Source organism: Schistocerca piceifrons, chromosome 1, assembly GCF_021461385.2.
Source record: "Schistocerca piceifrons isolate TAMUIC-IGC-003096 chromosome 1, iqSchPice1.1, whole genome shotgun sequence".
NCBI lineage: Eukaryota > Metazoa > Arthropoda > Insecta > Orthoptera > Acrididae > Schistocerca > Schistocerca piceifrons.
The window spans coordinates 531,118,845-531,143,354 of record NC_060138.1 but is presented as its reverse complement, the minus strand read 5'-3'; the positions used below and the strand labels follow the sequence as shown (position 1 = coordinate 531,143,354).

General features: G+C 40.2%; 1 protein-coding gene across 9 annotated transcripts in view; it reads left to right on the top strand.

Annotated features, from left to right (window-relative positions):
- LOC124798672 (myb-like protein X) overlaps window positions 1-24,510 on the top strand; it is a 242,037-nt gene that overhangs the window by 9,801 nt on the left and 207,726 nt on the right. For 8 of the 9 annotated variants that reach the window (XM_047262230.1, XM_047262191.1, XM_047262241.1 and 5 more), the window contains exon 2: window positions 23,955-24,125. In XM_047262230.1, the coding sequence (XP_047118186.1) occupies window positions 23,955-24,125 (171 nt within the window). The remainder of the gene's footprint in view (window positions 1-23,954; window positions 24,126-24,510) is intronic. The other variant, XM_047262183.1, reaches the window with a different exon arrangement.

The following is a 24,510-nucleotide window of genomic DNA, read 5'->3' as shown; positions in this document are numbered from 1 at the left end:
GAGGGTCTATACAAGGGCGATGTACTTGAGGACAATATTATGGAAATGGAAGAGGATGTAGATGAAGATGAAATGGGAGATATGATACTGTGTGAAGAGGTTTACAGAGCACTGAAAGACCTGAGTCGAAACAAGGCCCCCGGAGTAGACAACATTCCATTGGAACTACTGACGGCCTTGGGAGAGCCAGTCCTGACAAAACTCTACCATCTGGTGAGCAAAATGTATGAAACAGGCGAAATACCCTCAGACTTCAAGAAGAATATAATAATTCCCATCCCAAAGAAAGCAGGTGTTGACAGATGTGAAAATTACCGAACTATCAGTTTAATAAGTCACAGCTGCAAAATACTAACGCGAATTCTTTACAGACGAATGGAAAAACTAGCAGAAGCCGACGTCGGGGAAGATCAGTTTGGATTCCGTAGAAATGTTGGAACACGTGAGGCAATACTGACCCTACGACGTATCTTAGAAGCTAGATTAAGGAAGGGCAAACCTACGTTTCTAGCATTTGTAGACTTAGAGAAAGCTTTTGACAATGTTGACTGGAATACTCTTTCAAATTCTGAAGGTGTCAGAGGTAAAATACAGGGAGCAAAAGGCTATTTACAATTTGCACAGAAACCAGATAGCAGTTATGAGTCGAGGTACATGAAAGGGAAGCAGCGGTTGGGAAGGGAGTGAGACAGGGTTGTAGTCTCTCCCCGATGTTATTCAATCGGTATATTGAGCAAGCAGTGAAGGAAAGAAAAGAAAAATTTGTAGTAGGTATTAAAATCCATGGAGAAGAAATAAAAACTTTGATATTTGCCGATGACATTGTAATTCTGTCAGAGACAGCAAAGGACTTGGAAGAGCAGTTGAACGGAATGGATAGGGTGTTGAAAGGACGATATAAGATGAACATCAACAAAAGCAAAACAAGTATAATGGAATGTAGTCTAATTAAGCCGAGTGATGCTGAGGGAATTAGATTAGGATATGATACACTTAAAGTAGTTTTGCTATTTGGGGAGCAAGATAACTGATGATGGTCAAAGTAGAGAGGATATAAAATGTATACTGGCAATGACAAGGAAAGCGTTTCTGAAGAAGAGGAATTTGTTAACATTGAGTGTAGATTTAAGTGTCAGGAAGTCATTTCTGAAAGTATTTGTATGGAGTGTAGCCATGTATGGAAATGAAACATGGACGATAAATAGTTTAGACAAGAAGACAATAGAAGCTTTCGAAATGTGGTGCTACAGAAGAATGCTGAAGATTAGATGGGTAGATCACATAACTAATGATGAAGATTTGAATAGAATTGTGGCACAACTTGACAAAAAGAAGGGACTGGTTTGTAGGACATGTTCTGAGGCATCAAGGGATCACAAATTTAACATTGGAGGGCAGCGTGGAGGGTAAAAATCGTAGAGGGAGACCAAGAGATGAATACACTAAGCAGATTCAGAAGGATGTAGGTTGCAGTAGGTACTGGGAGATGAAGAAGCTTGCACAGGATAGAGTAGCATGGAGAGCTGCATCAAACCAGTCTCAGGACTGAAGACCACAACAACAACATCAAAATGACTTTGATCATTACTTTTATTCAGTTAATTGGTTTAAATGTAATCTTTTCTAGTCATTTGTTGCAAATGACCAAATAATGATTACATTTCCTCGAATACATATGTTTAATGTTTCATACTTTTCAGAAAGATGTGCGCTACAAGATGAACATATTTTTTTTTTTAGTATTGATCCGGTTCACAAATGTCGTAGATCCGTGGGTGACGCGCAGAGCAGTCTGAGTTATAGTGGGTAGTCTCCACGTGACCCGTGTTTACGTTAGTGTTTTTGCTGTTTCCCCTTTGTTTATTCTCACGTCAAATGAAAACAATACGGATATCTGTGGCCTGGAACTATCATGTGAATTAACACTTTCACATAATTACGGAAGGCTGAATGATGTCATTAGTTCCAGATTTTATTTTATTTCTACCTTTCTGACAGTCAAGCATTAATCACCTTGCGGAACAGTATTTGAAAAGAAATGTTTAATTCCACAGTACTGACTAGTTTCAACTGTTCACTGCATTTCAAGTGCCAGTTTCAATTTTCTAGCACGTATGGCATTATGCCATAATAAAGAACCAAACATGATATAATACAGTACTGGTGCTCCAAGAAAATTTACATCCCGAAAACCACACTGAAAAGCTTATTATCAGGTTGAGGTCTACTTCATTGGGAATCTGGACTTACAAATGTGCACTTTTAGTATGCACTTTAAATGTGCACATTTTAGTATGGTTCATGAAATTCAGATGCTCTTGGAGTATCCTCTGATGTCTTGTTCCTTTTATGAAATAATGTATGATCTTTTGATATTTTACACATACAATACATACGGACTTCCTACGTCATGACATCTACCGAAGCGCGGTGTCGTCTGGTATTTGCGGTCTCTGTCAACTGCTGAAACGAACCTATTTCTAACAGGTTGTGGGAAAATATTGCGAATAGTGGTTTGAAAAGCGTTACTTTCAAAGTAAATATCCTTTTACATAAGTTGGACTATGTGCAAGAATGTATCATGAATTTATTAAATCACAGAGCGTTTGACTCTCATTTAAAAATCTACTCTTTGATGATGCGCCATTTAGAAGAATTTCAAACCCTGAAGATCAGAAATTTATGACATTATTAAAAATTTTACTGGCACATTTGTGTGATATATCTTAAAGTGTAATATGTGCAAAAAAGATCAACAGTATATGCGAAAGCTTAGCTTCTCTTGCAGCTTAGGACCAATATTATATGTGAAAGCTTTGCTTTTCTTGTAGCAATACTATGCATATTAATTTAAATTATTAACTTTTCCTGTTTGTGTGTTCGTGCTACTTAACAAGCGATGTTGCTGTTGGCTGACTTCATCACATATCCTATGCTCTGAATATCCGCTGTCATCGGCTGGCGAGATCACGTGACATGAGCTACGAATGGCTTACATAAGTGCATCGAAGTCTCGATTTCAATGATTCGGAATGTAACGTGCGGTGTTTGGTGGAATTCCAGAGTGTACTACCGTAATACGAAAATACGCAGCGTATATGTTGCTGCACATTACAGATATTTCCAAAACGTGTCTTCTTCCCTGAGTTTTGTTTTGTAAAGTGCCGGGAAAATGTACGCCCGTGTATAAAACCATAACCATTCAAACGATTGATAAGGGAAAATATACTGTTACCTGGGAGAAAGTGTATTTTTAACCAGGAAGTCCAGGAAAAATCCAGGATTTTTTTTTTCCTTGTCCACGTATACACCCTGAGGAAGTCCAACTACTGATATATGTGATAGATTACCATTTAACCATCATGTGACATTTGCATTCAGCAGGCAAAGTTCAGAAATCTGGTGTAGGAGTACTGCATGCTCTAATTCAAAGCAACAAAAATCAGTGGAGTGACTATTATTGAATGTCATCAGGTCGCTCATTGAGCATTCCTATGCAGTACTGATACTGGTGACGTGTTATGATGCCTTTATCGTTAACTTCTTAAGAAGAAATGAAAGGCTGAGCCCCACCAAAAGACGTAAACTCGAGCAAAGAGTAGTGTGAACATAAGATTTTACATCTTATAGCTCCAAAAGTGTGGTTTGGGCTACGAATTCCATCCTAAGGGGTGTGTGCATCACAGCTGGAATTTGTTGCCAACAGTTGACATTTTTCGGTCGCAGTGTAAGAAAATCGAGCAACAAAACTACATCACCTGTGCTACTGCATGATAACGTACTCTATTGTTTTGAGAAACAAAACTATCCAGGAGATTGATAGGATAGTCATCTCTCAGGCACTTGTACTGATAGGGAAGTCCTCTCTCAAGCACTTGTCTCTCTCGTCATATACTTGTAAAATTTTACCTTTCCTGCTCTTGATCGATCAACCGTCAAGGCAATTCATTTCTGGATGAAAATACCCTTAAAACTACACTGGTTTACTGACATCGTTAGAACCATTAGGTTTCTACGGGCATAGAATTTGTAAACTACTTTTGCATTGTCAGATTGTTTTAGATATCGTGAAAGAAATTTCTGCTGCTGATTAATTTCTCCTTGATGATTACTGTTGCGTTCAGTAAACTAATGAAAAACGCAATTAAAATATTCACTATACTAATACAAATTAAATTCAGCTTACTACAGAAACATCACGACGGCAGTCTATCTTAATAAAGCAATGAGTATCTGTAAGACGATTGAGCCTATTTTAAAACGAATTAGTAGGATATTACCGACTTTTGACTTTGAAAAGATCTGTATTTACTTCATTTCCTGTTTCATTCGTAAGTATTATGAAAATGTGGCAGTTCATAGATAAAATTACATATTCACAACAACAACAAATATGTCGGCAGAAAACAAAAGTGGCATTATGAATTTCGCAGTACAGTAAGGTTTTCACTTTGACACTAAGGGTTACTAAAAGTAGCAAGATGAATTTTGCTCGAGCGTTGTAGTAAGATTCCCTTATTGAGTTTGTATCTGCCTGCTTGTAGCTCTGTTACAAAATAATAAAAAACATAGCTATCAGCGAGTCTCGAAGGGCGAACAACAGCAGCGTGCACCTGACTCAGAAGTATTAACTGATATCTTTATCCCACATCTCAAGAGAAATTCACCTACAGTATTCAATTGAAATGACACGATAATACCAAGTGAATTTAGCAGGATAGTTGTGTGCCATCAAGGAAGTAACTTGCCGGTCACAGAGTTGCCAAACACATTCTGCGCTGTTCCCAAGTTTCAGTTACACTGCCAGGAAGGATACCAGCTGATGTGTTCTGTGAGTGAACTCTTAAGTGATTATAGCTGCGTCTCAAAGTTGCTGGTGGCAAGGGCCACAAGATCCTCATTATATTTCAGTGAGTCTTATTCGCATTTCTGTAACTAGGTTGAGGGGCTAGAGTGCAGTTACTTGTAATACATAGATGCACTGAATGCAAACTAAATGTCATAAATTAATAACTGCAACAGTTATTTGTGTTTTCCTGTCTTAATCGGACCGAAACCTCGAAAGTGTATTCACCAGACACGATTCACAATTTTGGAGCTTCTCCAGTGCTTGAGTTGGCAACGTATCTTTGCTGTACAGTATTGTTATTGAGATCACTGTCATTGGCACATCCTCCAGAAGACAGGCATGGCCTGGCTTATTGTTGTCAGCTTTTCTGACGGATATTCTGCCTTTGTTCGAAACGTGAAGACTTAAGGGGAATTTGAACATTCCATGTGGTGAAAATTTGATGTTTCTATTCTTCCAGCTGTAACATTCAGAAAACAGTTACAATAAGCGGCAGAAAAGCGCCTGCAAACCAAGAATTAATAATGCAGTCATAATTAGTGGAATCTGACAAATTCCATCTGCACAGCACCGCCGTATGAACTCAAGGGGTCATGGGATTCCTATACTTAATTTCGTTGTGATTGTTTTCAATGAGAGTAGGGGAGGACCAAAACCATCTGACTTGAAACATACTTTTACAACGGGATTTGAATGTTTGGCTACAGTTGCAGTAGAACGTCCAGTGAGGTATCAAGAGTGTGAGCAATCAATCATTGCTGTAGCATAGGCTGGGGCAGAAAGAAGCCGGTTTCTTTCTGACATTTCCGAAAGAACAGACACTACGAATCGAAATAGACAGCCTTGTTAATCAATTAAATATCGAAGGACAGATGTCCAGGCTGTCATTGGTGTTAAAATAGAACAACGGCGTCAGACAAAAATTTGCACCCGACCAGGTTCAAGCCCGAATTCATAGTGTTTTCTTTCGGACATGTCCGAAAGAACAGACACCACACATAAATCCATATTCAGAGTGTTTCAGGAGGAATGGTACATGTTTTAGCAGGTGGTAGTACAGACAAATTGCATATAAAAATTCCATATAGATGCATTCACCTTTCATTGAGTACAGAGATACAGCTGTTAGTACGTAACCCTAACAAACTCAAAGCAAAGGCGAATGAGGACGTTCAAAGTTGATTTTTAAAAATTCCCCCACCAACTTCAATGCAATGCACATTTCACTTCTCTTGATAACACCATGTGTAGCTCTTCTGAGGTCGTCTTTATGTTCTTTTATGCGGGCTGCATTATTCATAATCCGAACGATCAAATCGGCTCTTGGGTTTCCTTTGTAGACTTCGCCTTTAACCATCCCCGCAGGCAAAAATCCAAAGAGATAAGGTCTGGGGACCTTGAAGGCCAAGAAAAGTGCCCATATCTACTGATCCATCTTCAGGAAAATGTTAGGTTTGGATGATGTGTCACCTGAGGACTAGAATGCTGGAGGAACACACACATTCTTGTAGCCAAATGAACCTCTTCCAATAACGCTGGAAGCTCATTTGCAAGGAAGTGTAGACAACTGGGTCCTGTAAGGACCAACATACGAAACGAAAATGCGTTGAACCCAGCTATATGTACGCCATAAAAATTGGACATATGTTATATGGTATTTTTTTCTGCAATTTGTCTATACTGCTACCTCCTACAATATTTACTATTATTTCTGAACCATCCAGTATAATTATTCGGGTCTCGATGGGTCATCAAAAGTTTTCAGTGCTAGACGGACGTCATCATTGGAACCCTCGCCGGAATACAGTCTGGTCGTGAGCGAGTGGAATAATAATGACAGACGAGGGGGGGAGGGGGTGGAGGTACCGCGCATGTGATACGCGGCAAAGATGGGAATTCGCGTCTGACGAGGAGCATGTGTAAATAGGTGTTACACAGTGGTTGGCTGCTGTGTCCCGACAGTGCCCATCGTCAGAGGTTCAAGTCCTCCCTCCGGCATGGGTGTGTGTTGTCTGTAGCGTAAGTTAGTTTAAGTTGGATTAAGTAGTGTGTAAACTTAGGGACCGATGACCTAAGCAGCTTGGTCCCATAAGATCTTAATGCAAATTTGCAAAATTTTAAATCCAAAATACTGCATCTCGGTTCTTACAATAGTGCAATAGGTGTGCACTGGTTAGATGTAACTGAAGAGAGACTCCAACTCGGATTGTGGTTAAGGGCGAATCCCAAGTGAACAATTGGGAGCGGAAACTTATTATCATCGGAACCTTGTTGAAGGACCACGACACGCGATCGTTAGACCGATTACAGAAAGGTCAGTTTATACATACTTAGCAAAATATATCATGTCGCAGCAGTCTTACCGATACCAAAGGTCACCGCACATAAAATACTAGCTGTATCGTCTTGGTATGTGTGGAAACAAAATATCTTCAAAGTATCCTTCCACACGGTGACTTTGCAGAGGCAGAACGGAGGACTTGGAATTAAAGACGTGCTTTTAAACTTATACATGCCACTAAGACAGGCATCACGAAACTTCTGGTGACAGGAACGCTCCTGTTAACGTAGCACATATAGATACCAGCCTAGATTACGTCTGAAAGTACTATGGCGATTGGAGCTGTATAAGACGTCCACCAGCACAAACCAACACTAGAACGGTCTATGGTTATATTACCATCACCATTACCTCTTCACAACCCAACTCCGGTAAATTAACCTACTAAAAACTGGATGAACATCTGTAAAACTATCAACAATAAAATTCTACCAACTAGAGTCAGTGACGTATGGTACGACATTGTAAACGAAACCATATCCACAGTGGAACGATTATGGAAAATCAAATTTTTCAGTCACCCTTTTCACTGTAATAAGTTATGTTCTACAAGGAATGCACGCCACTGGAGGCAGCAATCTGTAATTTATTTTACTTTAATTACTACTTCAATTTTGTTTTACAATTTAAGGCATATATGGGAACAAACATGGAATACATGGGAATAATGCAGCTACTCAGTGACAGGCATGGGGGAGGTGTTGTGGCCAGGCCTCGGGTCTTCGACCCCTGCCCTCTTTGCCTCTGCCTACCTGGTGTTGAAATTCTCAAAGGTAAAAAAAAAAGGTGCAGTGGTCAGCACGTCTGTCTAATAAGCAGGAGGTCCAGGTTCAAAGCCCAGTTGGTCACAAATTTTCATCTTCATCTGCCGTCGTTGCTGTATTTCAGCGCGCTGTGACAGTGTGGACGTCGGTCCTTCAATATTTAAGATGCAATTGTTTTTTGAGGCAATAGAGGTGATTTGTGAACATTCGTCTTGCCATCAATGTAACAGGAATTCAACCGCATACAGCCCTTAGCCATTGCTTTGTGACGACGCTAACCCATGTCACATATATGCAAATCAGATTGTAGTGCATATTCAGTCAAATAACGAATGGTCAGTATACAAGTATTTATGAACAATAGAAGCAGGATTGCAGCGAACTGATTACTTAACCAAGTGCAACCTAGAGTACCTGTGTAATGAGTCATTCCAGCTGCATAGCTGGGAGTAATATTTGTTAAGCAATTCACTGCAGAATTAATGTAATTCCTGCACGATGATCTCTGCAGTCATACTGTATCATTAGCAGCTTGCGAATGGAGTACTATGTTCGTTAAATCGGATTACTCAAGCTGATGCCAAATAAAGATAAGCGACGCCGGCGCAACACTATCTTTACTTAAGTAGGTAGTCAGCGCTAAATTATGTGTGCCACGAAGTTCCATTTGCATTACGCCTAGGACGGAGAGAATCCTAAATTACAGAAATAGGTCACCCAGCAAAGAGAAGAGTCCACATATTGTCTAAAGTTCTTGCAGTTTGATATTAATGCAGTTCCAGATGGTTTCACATTAACGGGTTCTTTTGGCTATCGGAATACTCATATGGGAATTATTAAAGTGTAATTGCTAGAATGCTCAACTACATTAATAACACCTCATTCTGGATTGAATACGACTTGGAAAGCGATGTTAATTTGACGTTTCTGTCCATCTCCTGACATCTTACTGAATGAAGACTCGCGCAGTTGTGTTGCCTGCTACATGGATTCTGTGAAGTGTTGTGGCAGCTGGCAGTTATTACTGAATACAGACATGTGCAAATATCCTCACTGCTCTAGGGGAACTCGTCTTTGTTGCATTTTTCCCATACCGTAATTAGTACAATAACATAAGGCTTATTCTGCTGAATAACTTGATGCCCACAAGTCCTTAAATAAGAATCTCGGAGCGGGAGTAACGCATGAAAGGAAACAGACTGTTGGACAAAAGAATGGACAAGCCCCTGCTTTTTACGCTTCCGATAATGCCTACGATAAGAATCTGGTGTCATGTTATGCTTCAGAACCCTAAACTGTTTATTTTTTTCCCTCATACTAAAACAAAAGTTATGATATGAGAAGAGGAAATGACTTATATGCTTCTCAGGAACTTAAGTTTTTCGTGTTTATTTTCTCACTTCATACTAAAACAAGGGTGTTGATACGAGAAGAGGAAATGAAATATATGCTCCCAAGACATAATATTTCCATGTGTGCTACTACTGCGTACAAGAAAGCCCTGCAGTTAATTTTTGTATGTTGGATAAATTTTGATATCACCTCACATTCCTTTGTGAGGAGGTTCCTATATTCTTGGGATCCAAATAGAGTGGACATTTCATCACTGGTTAATATTCTGATGACCAATGACATGATACCCATTGCAATTGCTCAATGACACCTGTGAGTAGAGTCTCACGTTGCTTACTATAAGAACACGCAGGCAGTGATGTCCGCTCACTGCAGTCAGAGCCAAGGTGATTTCTTTCTGTTCATGGCGATGCGTCTGCTGCAGTGTCCATGCTCAGCCAACATGCACATATTGCAGCAGCAATGGACGCTGCACTTGTTGCGAGCCTTGACAACAAGAGCGCACTGTCTCTGCTAACGATACTATGCAGTTAATACATCTTACTTAATCAACGTGATATGCAGGATGTGGGTTGGGTAAAAATTCAGTTTGTAACTTCCCATCGCATTAAAACACTTTACAGTCATATTTGATGCAATATTTATTGTTGGTTGTCTCTCTAAGGTTAACAGTATTGATTCAGATTGTGCATGAACATGAAAACACACACACACACACACACACACACACACAGTCAGTCATTGATTCCAGTGAGGGTGACGAATACTGTGTGTTGAACAACACATGCACCAATCAATTCCTCAGTTGGAGTCGAGTGGGTGAGATTTTTCAATACTTTGCATTGCAAGAATTGTAAGGAGGAGACTGAAAGTAAATGGACTTGTATGCTAAAGAAAATAAATGGCTCTGAGCACTATGGGACTTAACTTCTGAGGTCATCAGTCCCCTAGGACTTAGAACTACTTAAACCTAACTAACATAAGGACATCACACACATCCATGCCCGAGGCAGGATTCGAACCTGCGACCGTAGCAGTCCCGCGGTTCCGGACTGAAGCGCCTAGAACCGCATGGCCACTGCGGCTAGCTTATGCTAAAGAGCTGCGACAAAGCAAAGCTTGACTGATTATCAGATAATTGTCCACATGGGTTTTGTGGACGAGTATACTTTTAGTAACCAACCCACCCACCATCATTACGTAAGATTTCTCGAAGGCGTTGGGGCATTGATTTCGTTAAGGTGTCGATAGTGTAGCATGATGGGTTTGCTTCCCACTATATGTTTTCTATATTCGTCCAAAGGTCACTTGCATTTGTAGGTCCACATGGCAATGACCTTGTTACCTCCGCCCACATATTCTCTATCTGGTTGATGTTCGGTGATCGTGGAACAAACGGTAACAGCTTTATCCTCTCTTGGCCCAGAAACCAATCTTGCACTGCTCTGCTATGATGGATGGGGCTCTGCTCCTGTAAACAAACTGTTATCTCGTTACTTCATATATTTATATTTAAATAATGTATTTGTAATAAGCACATTGCATTATTATTTTCCCATAGTGTTTAAGAATTCAAGCCCTGTCATAGTTAAGTGATCTAGATTAAACAGTCCGATTGAGAATGTTGTTTACCCAGTCTATCATATGATGAGAGCCGTAGTCGGGTATCCACATTAAGACTGACCGGCTGAATCAATTAGAATGATCTGGTATCGAAATGAAATTACAGAAATCGGATAATTTGAACGGCGGTATTGCAACAATGCTGCGCACATTAATTCCTTTGATGGAGTAACAGGTAGAAACTGTCTAAGAAAAAGTGAGAAATATGTCCCCTAGCAACAATGTAATGTAATTATAACCCATATTTATGTGATGGAAATACTGAATCGAACAATACACATCTATTTCAGTGGTGGGAAGATACACCATATCGGATTTGCTGATGACATGATGATGATGATGATGATGATCCCATGTGGCGTGTAGAGGAAAGCCTACCCCATATGGATGGTACCGAGGAAATCAAATACTTGGGGTGAACCAAATACTATCACAATCCTGAATGGTTACTCAATCCGTTGAACCCAAAATCCAGACACGTCATAGTGAAAATCACTGCTACTCTGGTACCATCTGTTAGCTCAATGAGCTCGGGTGAAAATATTTGCTTCCAAAGGCTTCAACGCCCTCTGGTCCTGTCCAAACCAATGAAGCACAAGCAAACATGAACTGTGGAAGCAAGTCAATTTTACCCCAGGTGGTACACAATCCGCTCGTCGACAGGCGGCAGCTGGATTTTGGATTCGGGGAGTCCACGCTAGCACGGCAGAGGATATCGAAGATCTCTGGTAAATTTCTTTACAAGCAGAAAACATGCATTTGAAAACTAAACATCGATACTTTGATCCAAACACGAAAACTAAATAATCTCACACAAGAAATCGCCCGACAAAAAATTCTCATCCTTGCTCTTCAAGAACCACGACTAACTGACAATGAAACCTTGCATTACGGAAACCACTGCATCTTCAAGAGCAAAATACAACAAAAGGTAGCGAAACGCGCAACAATCTTCGACATGGCATTTCTCGAACACAGATCTATCATCAACTCTGTCAAAGAAATCGCACCCATCAACAATCGACTATGCTCATTCAGAGCCCCAGTAAAAAATATATGCTCATCAATGCACATGCCCCCACCAACATCAAAAATAATAAAAACACCGAAAATGACGAAAAATTCTGGAACACATTCAAAAAAACTATGAGCAAAATTCACCAAGATGACGTGAAAATACTAATGGGAGACTTGAACTCTCTATTTGGGACAGGAAAAACCTATAGAAAAACCATTGGTACAAGTTCAACACATCGAAACACTTACACCAATGGCACACGACTGACTGACATTTGCCAACAATTTAACATCAAAAGGATGTCTACCCACTTTATGAAAAAAAAAAAAACAGCCAGGTTACATGCTTGGCTACCAGGTGCAAACTGCTTTCGTTCGCCTTTCGAGACTCATTGAAAACCAGATTTTTAATTCTTTTGTAGCAGAGCTACAAGCAGGCAGATAAAAACTCAATGAGGGAATCTTAAGACAACGCTCGAGAAAAATTCGTCTTGCTGCTTTCAGTAACCCTTAAGTGTCAGATCGAAAACCTTACTGTACTGCAAAATTCATAATGCCACTTTTGTTTTCTGCTGACATATTTGTTGTTATTGTTGTGAATATGTAATTTTATCTATGAACTGCCACATTTTCATAATACTTGTGAGTGACACAGGAAATGAAGTAAATACAGATCTTTTCGAAGTCAAAAGTCGGTAATATCCTACTAATTCGTTTTAAAATAGGCTCAATCGTCTTACAGATACTCATTGCTTTATTAAGATAGACTGCCGTCGTGATGTTTCTGTAGTAAGCTGAATTTAATTTGTATTAGTATAGTGAATATTTTAATTGCGTTTTTCATTAGTTTACTGAACACAACAGTAATCATCAAGGAGAAATTAATCAGCAGCAGAATTTTCTTTCACGATATCTAAAACAATCTGACAATGCTAAAGTAGTTTACAAATTCTATGCCCGTAGAAACCTACTGGTTCTAACGATGTCAGTAAACAAGTGTAGTTTTAAGGGTATTTTCATCCAGAAATGAATTGCCTTGACGGTTGATCGATCAAGAGCGGGAAAGGTAAAATTTTACAAGTATATGACGAGAGAGACAAGTGCTTGAGAGAGGACTTCCCTATCAGTACAAGTGCCTGAGAGACGACTTTCCTATCAATCTCCTGGATAGTTTTGTTTCTCAAATCAATAGAGTGCGTTATCATGCAGTAGCACAGGTGATGTAGTTTTGTTGCTCGATTTTCTTACACTGCGACCGAAAAATGTCAACTGTTGGCAACAAATTCCAGCTGTGATGCACACACCCCTTAGGATGGAATTCGTAGCCCAAACCACACTTTTGGAGCTATAAGATGTAAAATCTTATGTTCACACTACTCTTTGCTCGAGTTTACGTCTTTTGGTGGGGTTCAGCCTTTCATTTCTTCTTAAGAAGTTAACGATAAAGGCATCATAACACGTCACCAGTATCAGTACTGCATAGGAATGCTCAATGAGCGACCTGATGACATTCAATAATAGTCACTCCACTGATTTTTGTTGTTTTGATTTAGAGCATGCAGTACTCCTATACCAGACTTCTGCACTTTGCCTGTTGAATGCAAATGTCTGGTAATCCATCACATATATCAGTAGTCAAGATTTCCTTAATGTGGAAAGTCATTCATGCCAGAACAATCTGGTGTATTTTTCCTGAAAGCACTCGCTCCACACACAGTTCAAATCTTTCTAGCTGCCTACTCTGCATTCACCCCTCTGTTATACCAAAAGTAACTATTGTGTTGCAGATGTTACACCTATTTCCATTTGCGACTCAGTTTTACAATGCTTAACTGTAGTTCATGGTTTTCAAGTGTGCAAAATCCAATACTTAACTGCAAGATGATAACTAGAACCTCAAATTCGAAAATGACAGTTGATACAGACACTGACAGCATCGCGCTGCTTTCACGTGGGTGGCGCCGAATTTCAGGTGGCGGGTGGCGTCTGGCTGGTGGCCGGTAGCCGCTGCAGCGTGAGGAAACGCTCGAGCGTAAGCTGTTCTGGTCGCGATGCAGCCACGAGCTGTCCTGCAATCAGACTCATACGAGGACCGAAGTGTGGTAAAAAAATAAAAATAAAATACAGTTCGACGCGAACAGGCGACTGTAAGTTTAGAATGCACAACAATTATCACTAGACCGCAGGCTCACACAACCCGACAACATCTTGGGAGTAGACAACACTTCTGCGTCTTACAGTGTTGCCAGGTTGTGCAGATGGCTGGACTTAGTTGTCAGGGGCGGTCAGTTTTATTGGCCACCTTAAGTGAACGACTCACACTTAGCTCTGTGGTCAGTTTTTATGTCTAAGACTGTACATGACAAGATTCGAACTGGAAAAGTTTTGCATGTGAGGTCAGTACCTTAACCATTATACTATATAACTAGTTTGTAAATTGTTACTACTTTTAAAGCTGTAGAACGTGACACAAAACCCATTTTTTTTTCTCGAGATTACTTGCAAACAAGGGCCCACCAAGGTGAATGATTGCACGGTGTGATTACTTGTACCTTAACCTACATCACCGTGTAGATTGTTTAAAAGGTTGATATCACTGCTGGGGACGTCTCCTTGTGAGAATGGCTGTGTCATCAGCGAATTTTATCATTGATATCCTTCAACTGTTCTGTTGCCACCAACACACCCCTCGCTTCAAGACTGTGAAGACAGGATAAGAGAAGTTGGAGTTTGTAACAGGAGCATATCGAATGCCGTTATTCTCTCGCTCCATTTATGAGTGGCCAAGAAAGGAAATGACCTAATGGTGCAAAGCACTGTCGATCATGTTTGTGCCAGCCAGTGTGGCCGAGTGGTTCTAGGCGCTTCATTCTGGGACCGTGCTACCGCTACGGTCGCAGGTTTGAATCCTGCCTCGGGCATGGATGTGTGTGACGTCCTTAGGTTTGTTAGGTTTAAGTAGTTCTAAGTTCTAGGGGACTGATGACCTCAGATGTTAAGTCCCATAGTGCTCAGAGCCATTTGAACCGATCATGTTTATAATGTATTTACAGGGATGTAGATCTGGGTTGTTTGAGCCACTGACACTAGTTTTACTTACATGTTGTGTGAATGAGTGGAATTTCTGTAGTAAGGTCCTCTCCAATTGCATTGTTTTACGTAGCAGGAGACCCACTTTGTAAGTTTTAAGGCAGTTGTACAAACTCTTGCTTTTACAAAATCTTACTTACGCCTTTTCTCAATGGACGTGGCTTAAATTTGTGTGCAAATAACTGACTAAAGAAGTTATGTGTGTTGTGGCTGTGCCCTCCTGTGATGTTTTGTTTGCTGGTTGGATGCGGAGAGGGTGGTGTGACAGGTGGGTGGCCAGTCTCATCTCACTACAAAACAAAATGCACATGTGGAAAAAATACATTTCATTACAGGAACCACTTGAGTACTTAACTTCAGTGATGTCCAGTCTGAAGTTCTGTGGTTAAGAGCAATCAAATAAAATGTACTAATTCTTGAATCTTGTCTGTGTCTATATCACAACTACATACAATGACTGATGTTCCCTCACACCTTGCTAAGGTGTGAGGCGACGATTATCACTGCGGAACACTAGAGCACAGTGTGACATATTGATGTGCAATGCGAACTGAGTCCCAATGTGACATACTGAGGAGTCCCAATGTGACACGCTGAGGTACTGAGATTGAGCAGCTAGGTCAGCAGCCTATATGCACGCTGCCCAAGGGGCGTTACCAGTGCATATCCTGAGGTTGTGTCTTGGTCTTCTTTTGTCATAGGTGCCCTCAGTTCAGTGCCGGCTATACAGTGTTAATGTTTCTTACTGCTGACAGTTGTGCTGGTGAATCATACACCAGCACATCCTCCGCCCCCCCCCCCCCCTTCCAAAATGCCACACCGTTGTCATGTATTGCAGATGTGAATGACAAAGGGGGGAGGCAAGAAGCTGCACATAGATACGAGCCGGGAGCTGTAGCTGTGGAGGAAGGTGTACTCCCAGCCGTTACCCTGCCATCTGGCTTGCAAGAGCAGAGGAACATCTTACGGAAAACACTGCTCAGGATACACATCCAGTCGTGAGGATGTTTCCTGGGGCGATGACGACACCAACAATGGCAGGTCCAGGTCCATCAGGTCAAAGAGTGGTGGTGATGTAGGGGAGGGTGTGATAACCATTGGCTCATCCTGGGGTGCCTTGACTTCACCGGCAGGCAGCTACATAGGCTGCATGGCCCCGTGAGGCCATGAATCGGGGAGGGGGGGGGGGGGGGGGGGAAGAAAAGCAGTAGACTCACGGGGCAGATGACAAATGCGAATTTGACCAGAGGGCTTGGGCATCAAAACCAATGGACTTCCCTACTGACTAGCTTGTGTTGGAACAATCACACCATTATCTTGCAATTCTTGTAATTCACTGGCTCCTTTGTCTCATAAAGCAATGGAAACAGGCTGAACCCGGAAAAAACTTACGCTGTACGTATCTTTCAGGATAATGTGTGCTACAAAATTATGTTTTTCCAAGTCAATCAGAAAAGAGTTCAGGAAATTACTGAAGCAAACTAGCTACACTGCCTTTTGGATTGAAAGCAGTCACTGAAAGTATGTTGTCTTGGATGCTAAGGCCAAACAAGTCAAATGAATCAAAGCCAAAAATATTTTCACTGTCTCGTGATTGCAACACAGTGAATTTCACTGTCCTAGCGTGAAATTTGTAAGTTTGCAGGCAAACTACACCGTCCAAGTACTGGAATTTCCTGTCCCTTTTATGCAGTGAGGTGCATGCTAGATTTTGACAGGTGTGCTCAACCTAACTCTTTGTAAGTGGCATGATTAAGCAAAGTTACAGAAACACCTGTGTCCGATTAAAAGTCAACAAGATAGCCAGCAATTTACGGAGTTACAAATAGTTTGTTGGAAAGGCGTCGCACTGCACTGGGCGAGATTTTGAAAACATTGCAGTCACAGAATGTGCATGAGATCTGTTGTTGCGAGAATGGACAGAATTGGCATTCTTTTGCCATTGCAAGCAAACTACCTGGACATGGCCTTGCTTTCCACATGAGTAACATGTTGCGTTGCACTATGGACAGTCGTGCCACTTATGGCGAGCAAAACAGCAAGGGCAAGACTTAGTAGATACACAGGCCTGGCTACTTGTTTACTAGGTTGTCTGTGCACTCGTGCTGACTGAGTGGGGCGGCCATGGGCAAGAGGTGACTTGACCCGACAAATCGGGACCTGGTCAAATTCATCAGTGGCTATGGTGCTAGAATCAAATTGTTCTAATATTTGCAACACTTGGTGGGGCGAAGGATCTGAGAATTTGGGAATCGTCTCTAATTCTGCCATCAGGGACATTGTAACTGATCATCATATCACTGTAAAAGTTGCCACAACTACACTTGAATTTATGCTTCCTAGTTGTAAATTAGTTTACCACTGAACGGTATGTGTGTGCCGGCTTTTTGTTAAGGCTGCTGCGACCTGAATCTGCTGTTCGTAATACTGATGTAATGCACCTACTAGTTCTTCATAGGAGAGTGCGTCGGGAGAGGGCGTAGGGAAGAGTTTTTGAATTAAGCGAACAGGAAATAATGAGTATTCACAGTACCTTGATTTCAATGGACTTGACAGTGGGCCTGGAACTGGGCGAGATATTAAAGCCATTCCTCTTTTTTTCCATCAAAGTACCAAAATGGGGAGATGTTGTTTAGTGGCACTTGTTAGATCGGTTGGTTGGTTGGTTGGGCAGGCAACGCAGCTTTTGTGGCAACCAATTTTTGTACAGTAGACAGCAATGTGGCAATTTGCTGGTTCTGAAACTGAAAAATATGAGTTCCAGAGCAAGAGCAGTCTGTGGCTGAGGTGGAGGAGGAGGGGGTGGGGTAGCCATCTAATGCTAACAAATCACAGCAAAATATGAAAAGAGAAATAGAAAAACAATGTGAAAAGCTTCCAGTAAGAGAACTAGATTAGTTCTGCAGCTCCCTCGTGTAATACATGCAACAACAAGAACAAATTAGCAAATAGTCACTTTAATGACAGCTCCCCTGCAGCAGCGTAGAATACAGGTAAAGCAAACAAAACTTGTTTATCAGACTTGTCACCACATTTTGTGGCTGTGCCCTCTTGTAATGTTTTGTGGTTCCTGGCTGGATGAGGAGAGGATGGTATGATAGGTGGGTGGCTGATTTCCTCTCACACAACACAAAATGCACACGTGGTTAAAATACTCTTTATTGCAGGAACCAATTGAGTACTTAACTTCAGTGATGCCAAGTCTGAAGTTCTGTGGTTAAGAACAATCAAATAACATGTACTAATTTTGAATCTTGTCTGTGTCCTTATGACAACTATATACAATGGCTAATGTTCCCTCACAACCTGCTACGGTGTGAGGCAATGACTATCATTGTGGAAGATTCGAGCACAATGCAGTGTATTCAGGTGCAGTGCAAACTGAGTCCCAATGCGATGTGCTGAGATTGATGTGCTGAGATTGAGCGGTTGACAGTGGCAGGCTATATGCATGCTGCCCTGGTGGCATTTTCAGTGTGTAGCCTGCGGGCAGGCTGTGGTCTCCCCTCGCCATTGGCGCGCTAAGTTCAGCGCATGCTATACAATGTTACCTATTGCCAACTGGTGTGCTGGTGAAGGTGTGTGCCAGCACAATATGTTTTTTGAGAAAATAAAGCAAGCACGTGATGACAATTCAGGGCTGTGAAGTGATTACGGAAAGTTAGTAGAATCAGATCTTGTTAGTAAGTGCTTATGTTTTGGTTGTGCTGTGAGCAAAAAAAATTGTTTTGCTGGAACAAGATCCCATCTATATCTTCCATCATCCGCTTCTGCCAAAATTACTTTGTGGAAACTTTGCAGGACAGTATCAAACATATCAGTCCATACTTATTGTTGTATTCTATTGAAGAGTGAGTGGTTGAGACAACGTATCCATTTACAGTGAAATTTGATATTGTCAAATTGAAGCACATGATCTATTTGAAAAAGTACTCCTTTATTCACAATTGCTTTGATTGCTTTTGGTGTCTCCCTGGATTAGTGACAACCAAAGTGAGCACTGAAACAGTCTCCTCAAGAAAGGAAGATGACACCCTCCAGGAACATGGAAAGAATGTGCTTGGGGCAGTGGTGGGCAAAGGCTTCCTAATAGACTGATTAGAAAATAGTACATGAAGTTTAGGAATGTTGCAACATATGACTTCCCAACGTTTCTGATATAATGATGAGGAATGATCTGCATTTACTGGCAAAGAGACTTGCTAAACATATTTCGTTTGGGGTTGAAGCTGGAACTAAGATAGTTACACCCAAAACCAATAACATGCTGTTATATTTGTTTGCAGTTATTCACATAAATAATCCAATAATAATTAGTCTACTAAAACATAGTTGTGATAAATCATAAACCCATGTAATCTTTATTTACTTATTTATATAATAGAAGGAAACATTCCACGTGGGAAAAATTATATATAAAAACAAAGATGAGGTGACTTACCGAACGAAAGCGCTGGCAGGTCGATAGACACACAAACAAACACAAACATACACACAAAATTCAAGCCTTCGCAACAAACTGTTGCCTCATCAGGAAAGAGGGAAGGAGAGGGGAAGACGAAAGGAAGTGGGTTTTAAGGGAGAGGGTAAGGAGTCATTCCAATCCCGGGAGTGGAAAGACTTACCTTAGGGGGAAAAAAGGACAGGTATACACTCGCACACACGCACATATCCATCCACACATACAGACACAAGCAGACATATTTAAATATGTCTGCTTGTGTCTGTATGTCTGCTTGTGTCTGTATGTGTGGATGGATATGTGCGTGTGTGCGAGTGTATACCTGTCCTTTTTTCCCCCTAAGGTAATTCTTTCCGCTCCTGGGATTGGAATGACTCCTTACCCTCTCCCTTAAAACCCACTTCCTTTCGTCTTCCCCTCTCCTTCCCTCTTTCCTGATGAGGCAACAGTTTGTTGCGAAAGCTTGAATTTTGTGTGTATGTTTGTGTTTGTTTGTTTGTCTATCGACCTGCCAGCGCTTTCGTTCGGTAAGTCACCTCATCTTTGTTTTTATATATTATTTACTTATTTGTTTTTCTAGTATTTAACATATTACTCGCTCATGTATAGTTTATTTTGTAGGAGTGAGGTGTGCTGTTTGTTACTTGAAGGTGATACCTGACATTTAATACACAGTATTTTGCTCCGTCTTTCTGTTATTTTCAGATATTTAAGGAAGGTAACAGTTTAGTGGTGTCAGGAAATGTGAAAAAGATAGTAAAGCCAGTGAAGCAAACCTCACCACAGAATTGGTTTGAGTACTGCAGTGGTTCACTAGTGTGATCTTATTAGATGCTTTTGCCTTCCTTCTCCTACTTTTGAACTGGCTTACTCAGCCATTAATGGGAGAACATACAGTTGAATGTGGCCTCCAAACCCTGGTGCATCATGGCATTTTGCATGTTGACAAATCACTGCCTGACCTGGAGGATGCAATAAATTACATAAAAATTCTAGTACTGAGCATTGAACCCAATACTTTTGGATTTGTACTGTGGCACTTTTATTTACAAAGCCACCTTGTTCCCATGAGAAGTAATTGCAAGATAACAATTTTATTATACTGCCAATAAGGAATCATTCACAGAAGTTTGCAGTGGAGGAGTATGTTGGTCATTAAAGGCGGCATTTATGTGTATAGCTATACTCACATTGATTGATTGATTGACTCAATCAGTCAGTCATTGGCTTCTATGGGTCTCAAAATGGAGAATCATCTGGACTATGGAAGTATTAAAAATACTTGTTAACAAAGTGAAGTAGTTGTACTAATTATGCCAGTAGTTAATGGAAGTGCCAGAATCGGCAGAAGTTGCAAGGTAGTGTAAGAGTTTGGACCCAGTATTCGCTTATTTTGGGTTACTACCAATCTTTGCCCAACACACAGTGTAGTGCACACTGGCATTGTTGTTACCATGCTGTGTTGTCTTTGCTGTGCTGAGGTGTTAGCATATTGTTACCTCCCCATGTTACATATGCTTCCATATCAAAAGCAGGCAACATGCAAGACTCGGTGCTGTCTGCTAACAAAGTCCGGTTATGTTAACTGCGAAGGTAAATGGTCACCACTGGTTGAGCACCATTTATTTGTCTCATTTCACCTAGCCCCCCCATCAACCAGTGGACTATATGTCTTCAAGAGTGTGTGAACAGTAGGAGACTACATTAATAATCATTTTTTATATTATATGCTCACACAAGTTAAATTAGATACGGTAAAATTAAAAGGAAAGCCGATTCAAAGAGAAGAGCTCTGATTTCTTCTTTTAAAGTAAATAACTGTTGTTCATCATTTATTGTTAGCTTAATATTTACATGAGCACTTTCGTATTTATTATAGAATAACAGTGTTTTATGAATGCAAGAACAGACTCTGTTTACAAAGAACAGCCCAACTTACCATGCAGCTAAATGGAATCTTCAGCCCTTGAATTGAGACCAACACACTTCATAATAACATGACAGCTTTCTAAATCTCCTTAGGTGTTGTATTTTTAAAGCTAATGTCTGTTGGTGTAAACAGCATCTGTTGGAGCAAATCTAATGCAACTGTATTTTGTTGTTCATCAGTAGGTCTAATGTTTGACGCAACTGTGACCAAGTAATAAATGAAGTTGATGGCCAATGCTTTCAGTGGGTTGTTATTTCTGCCACAGCTATAAAATGGGATCTCAATTTTATTCACTTCATAATTTTTATTTGTTTGTTTCTTTGTTCGTTTGTAATGCCACAGATGATCTTTACTTTATTCTTGTCGTATTTTACTGTTTGTGCATAGTTTGTGTTGCACTTTCTTGAAAATAGACGGTATGTTTTTATCTCTGGAGTAATTCATCTCCTCTCAATTGAGCAAAGTTTCTCTATAGTATAAGATTCTGTAATTCCACATGGTATCCATTCCTTGCCCCTGTTCATGTTTAATTTTACTCTGTTTTATTTTAGGGAAACAATTAAAAAAAAAAAAAAAAAAAAAAAAAAACTAAAGGAGTGTGTTTAAGAAAGACTTCAATGTTTCACCAGAAGATCTATGTTCTTCCACTACACTTTTCTAAACACCATATTAGATTTTATTGTGTTCTCGTTATCCCCTTTTTATTATTATTATTATTATTATTTAAGATATACCACATGAACCTAGCCACTCACCTGGTTGCAATATCGACATTGATCACTGTGGTCAACTAAGCCATTTCCTGTTTCTATTAGATAAAAGTCATGAAAATATTTAGTTGGAGAACAAGTTGTTATTGACTGTTGCTCGATAGCTATCAGTCCTTGTTGGGAACTGTACTGGAGTGGGGTTGAGGATGGGATGGGGCTACAAACTGGACTTAAACCACTCTGTAGATTTTCCATTTTACTGTTTAATCATTAGACTTGAGTAGATCCCAAGACACCATGAAAACATGTACCCTCAGTTATATAAACCAATTTTGTTGAAATAAATGCGAGAACATTTGTGTAATGATCATAGTTTCATTTATGTTTGTAAGTGGCTGCTTGGACACAGTGTGGCAAGTTTAGAACTCGTCATTTGGTCTTTTTCTCCATGACCATATCAACTGAGTAATGCTAATTGCCAGTAAATTAGCACATTTCACAAATGTTCTCGCATTTATTTCGACAATATTGGTGTATGTAACCAAACATACATGTTTTGATAATGACTTGGGTTCTACTCAAGTCTAATGATTTATAATACTTGTAACACTTGATAAAGGCCTACAGCTGAAATCTAGATTGTGAAATAAACCCTGTTATACACCCAAATGGTGGTTATACCTTTCAGAAAGTACAGATGTTTCTTGGTGGTCACAGGATTTGAAGTTCCTAGCCCTATCAGTAGACTGCAAACTGTGCTGAGATACATTAGTAGATAGTGAACATGTGATAAACGACACTGCGTAAGTCTGTTAACAAATGGTGTATTAACAACATTGTTTGAAATTGTATATAGTGGACTATGCTTGTATTTGGTGGAGTTATGGTCTGAGTGTATTATATATTACAAATGGATTTCATATAAAATTTACTATTTCCCTTACAAGTATTACTCTGTCAGTTATTCAGTGCTATTATATCCAATACAAAATATGGGGTGGGATGGGTTGACGGGTCAGTAACCTCCAGGAATGGTGTAGGAAGCATTATAGTTAAATCAGTTGAAAGTATAAAGATACTGTATCAAGCTCTTAAGAGCAAATGTGGAAAACTGTTGTTTAATATAAATATTTGGTAAGCTTATCCATTTGTGACTTCACTGTGATATTTATGAATTACAATAAACACAATTCCATCTCTGCTAACTTGTCCTTTTTTAAATACTGCCAGTCTTGGAGAATCTCCAGGCATTTTAATGTGAATAATAACTACTACATGTCAAAAGGATAAGCTGCCAGACTACAATTTAGTTGAGTGGTTTGATTTCGGGAGGCAATACGGCAAGCTGCACTGTGTGTGCAGTGTATCAGCTTTGATACTGAGCTTCATGGTTCAGTGATTGAATAAAATTGGAGGCTTCTGGCTTATCCTCTCCTGTGTGGTTGCAAAGCTCTGCATTACAGTGACTGAAGATGTCAGATTAATGTTTCAAAAGCTGTAATGGACCCTGTGGCAGAGGCGGAATTGTATTTACTGTAAATATTTTGAATATACATGCTAAGAGAATTGGATAATTTCCTTTGTGGATGAACATGTATGTAGAAAGTAGGAAGAGGCTGCTGCGATTCCCATGACGTGCGTTCCATTTTGTTTCTATGCCAGCTTTAATTTGGTGGACACACTCTAATAAGAAATGTTTCTTAAAATCCACTGAAAGTAGATCTGAAAACAGAATTTGAGGAGAATTTCTCGTACAGTTTCCCCTGCACTGCTCTCTATTCATAGAATTAGAGCAATGTCTTTGTTTTGTTCCAGAAGATTTTGAAGAAATACCAACAAGCTTTTCTAGTGATGAGCAGCTGCATGTCCACAAAGATGCCAGCACAGGAGGAAATATTTGTGCCAAGATACTTTTCTTCCTTCTTTCCTCTGTGTTACTTGTCATGATTGGATTGGTGGTGTTCGAGTACCGTGGATCTGCTGATGGTATGTTTTATGCTTTTGAGAAAGCAGTAATGTAAACTGTTATCTGTATCCGATATCTATAGCTGATAGCACTGAATGTACGAGATGTGACAATAAAGTAATGAGACTGATCTGGGAGAGAGAGAGGAAAAAAAAAATGTTGCTTACCGTTTTAGTCAAGTTTAGTGTTGTCTACTTCAAAGTAATTCCCTTCTGATTGTACACACTTTTTCCAGCACTTCTGCCATTGCTGGTAACATTTCTGGAACTCATCTTCTGTAATATCCTCAAAGACCTCCATCACAGCTTTTTGGACATCTTGTGTTGTTTCAAAATGGTGTCCCTTGACTGTCGTTTTGATTCTTGGATATAGGAAAAAAAAGTCACACGGAGCGATATCTGGTGA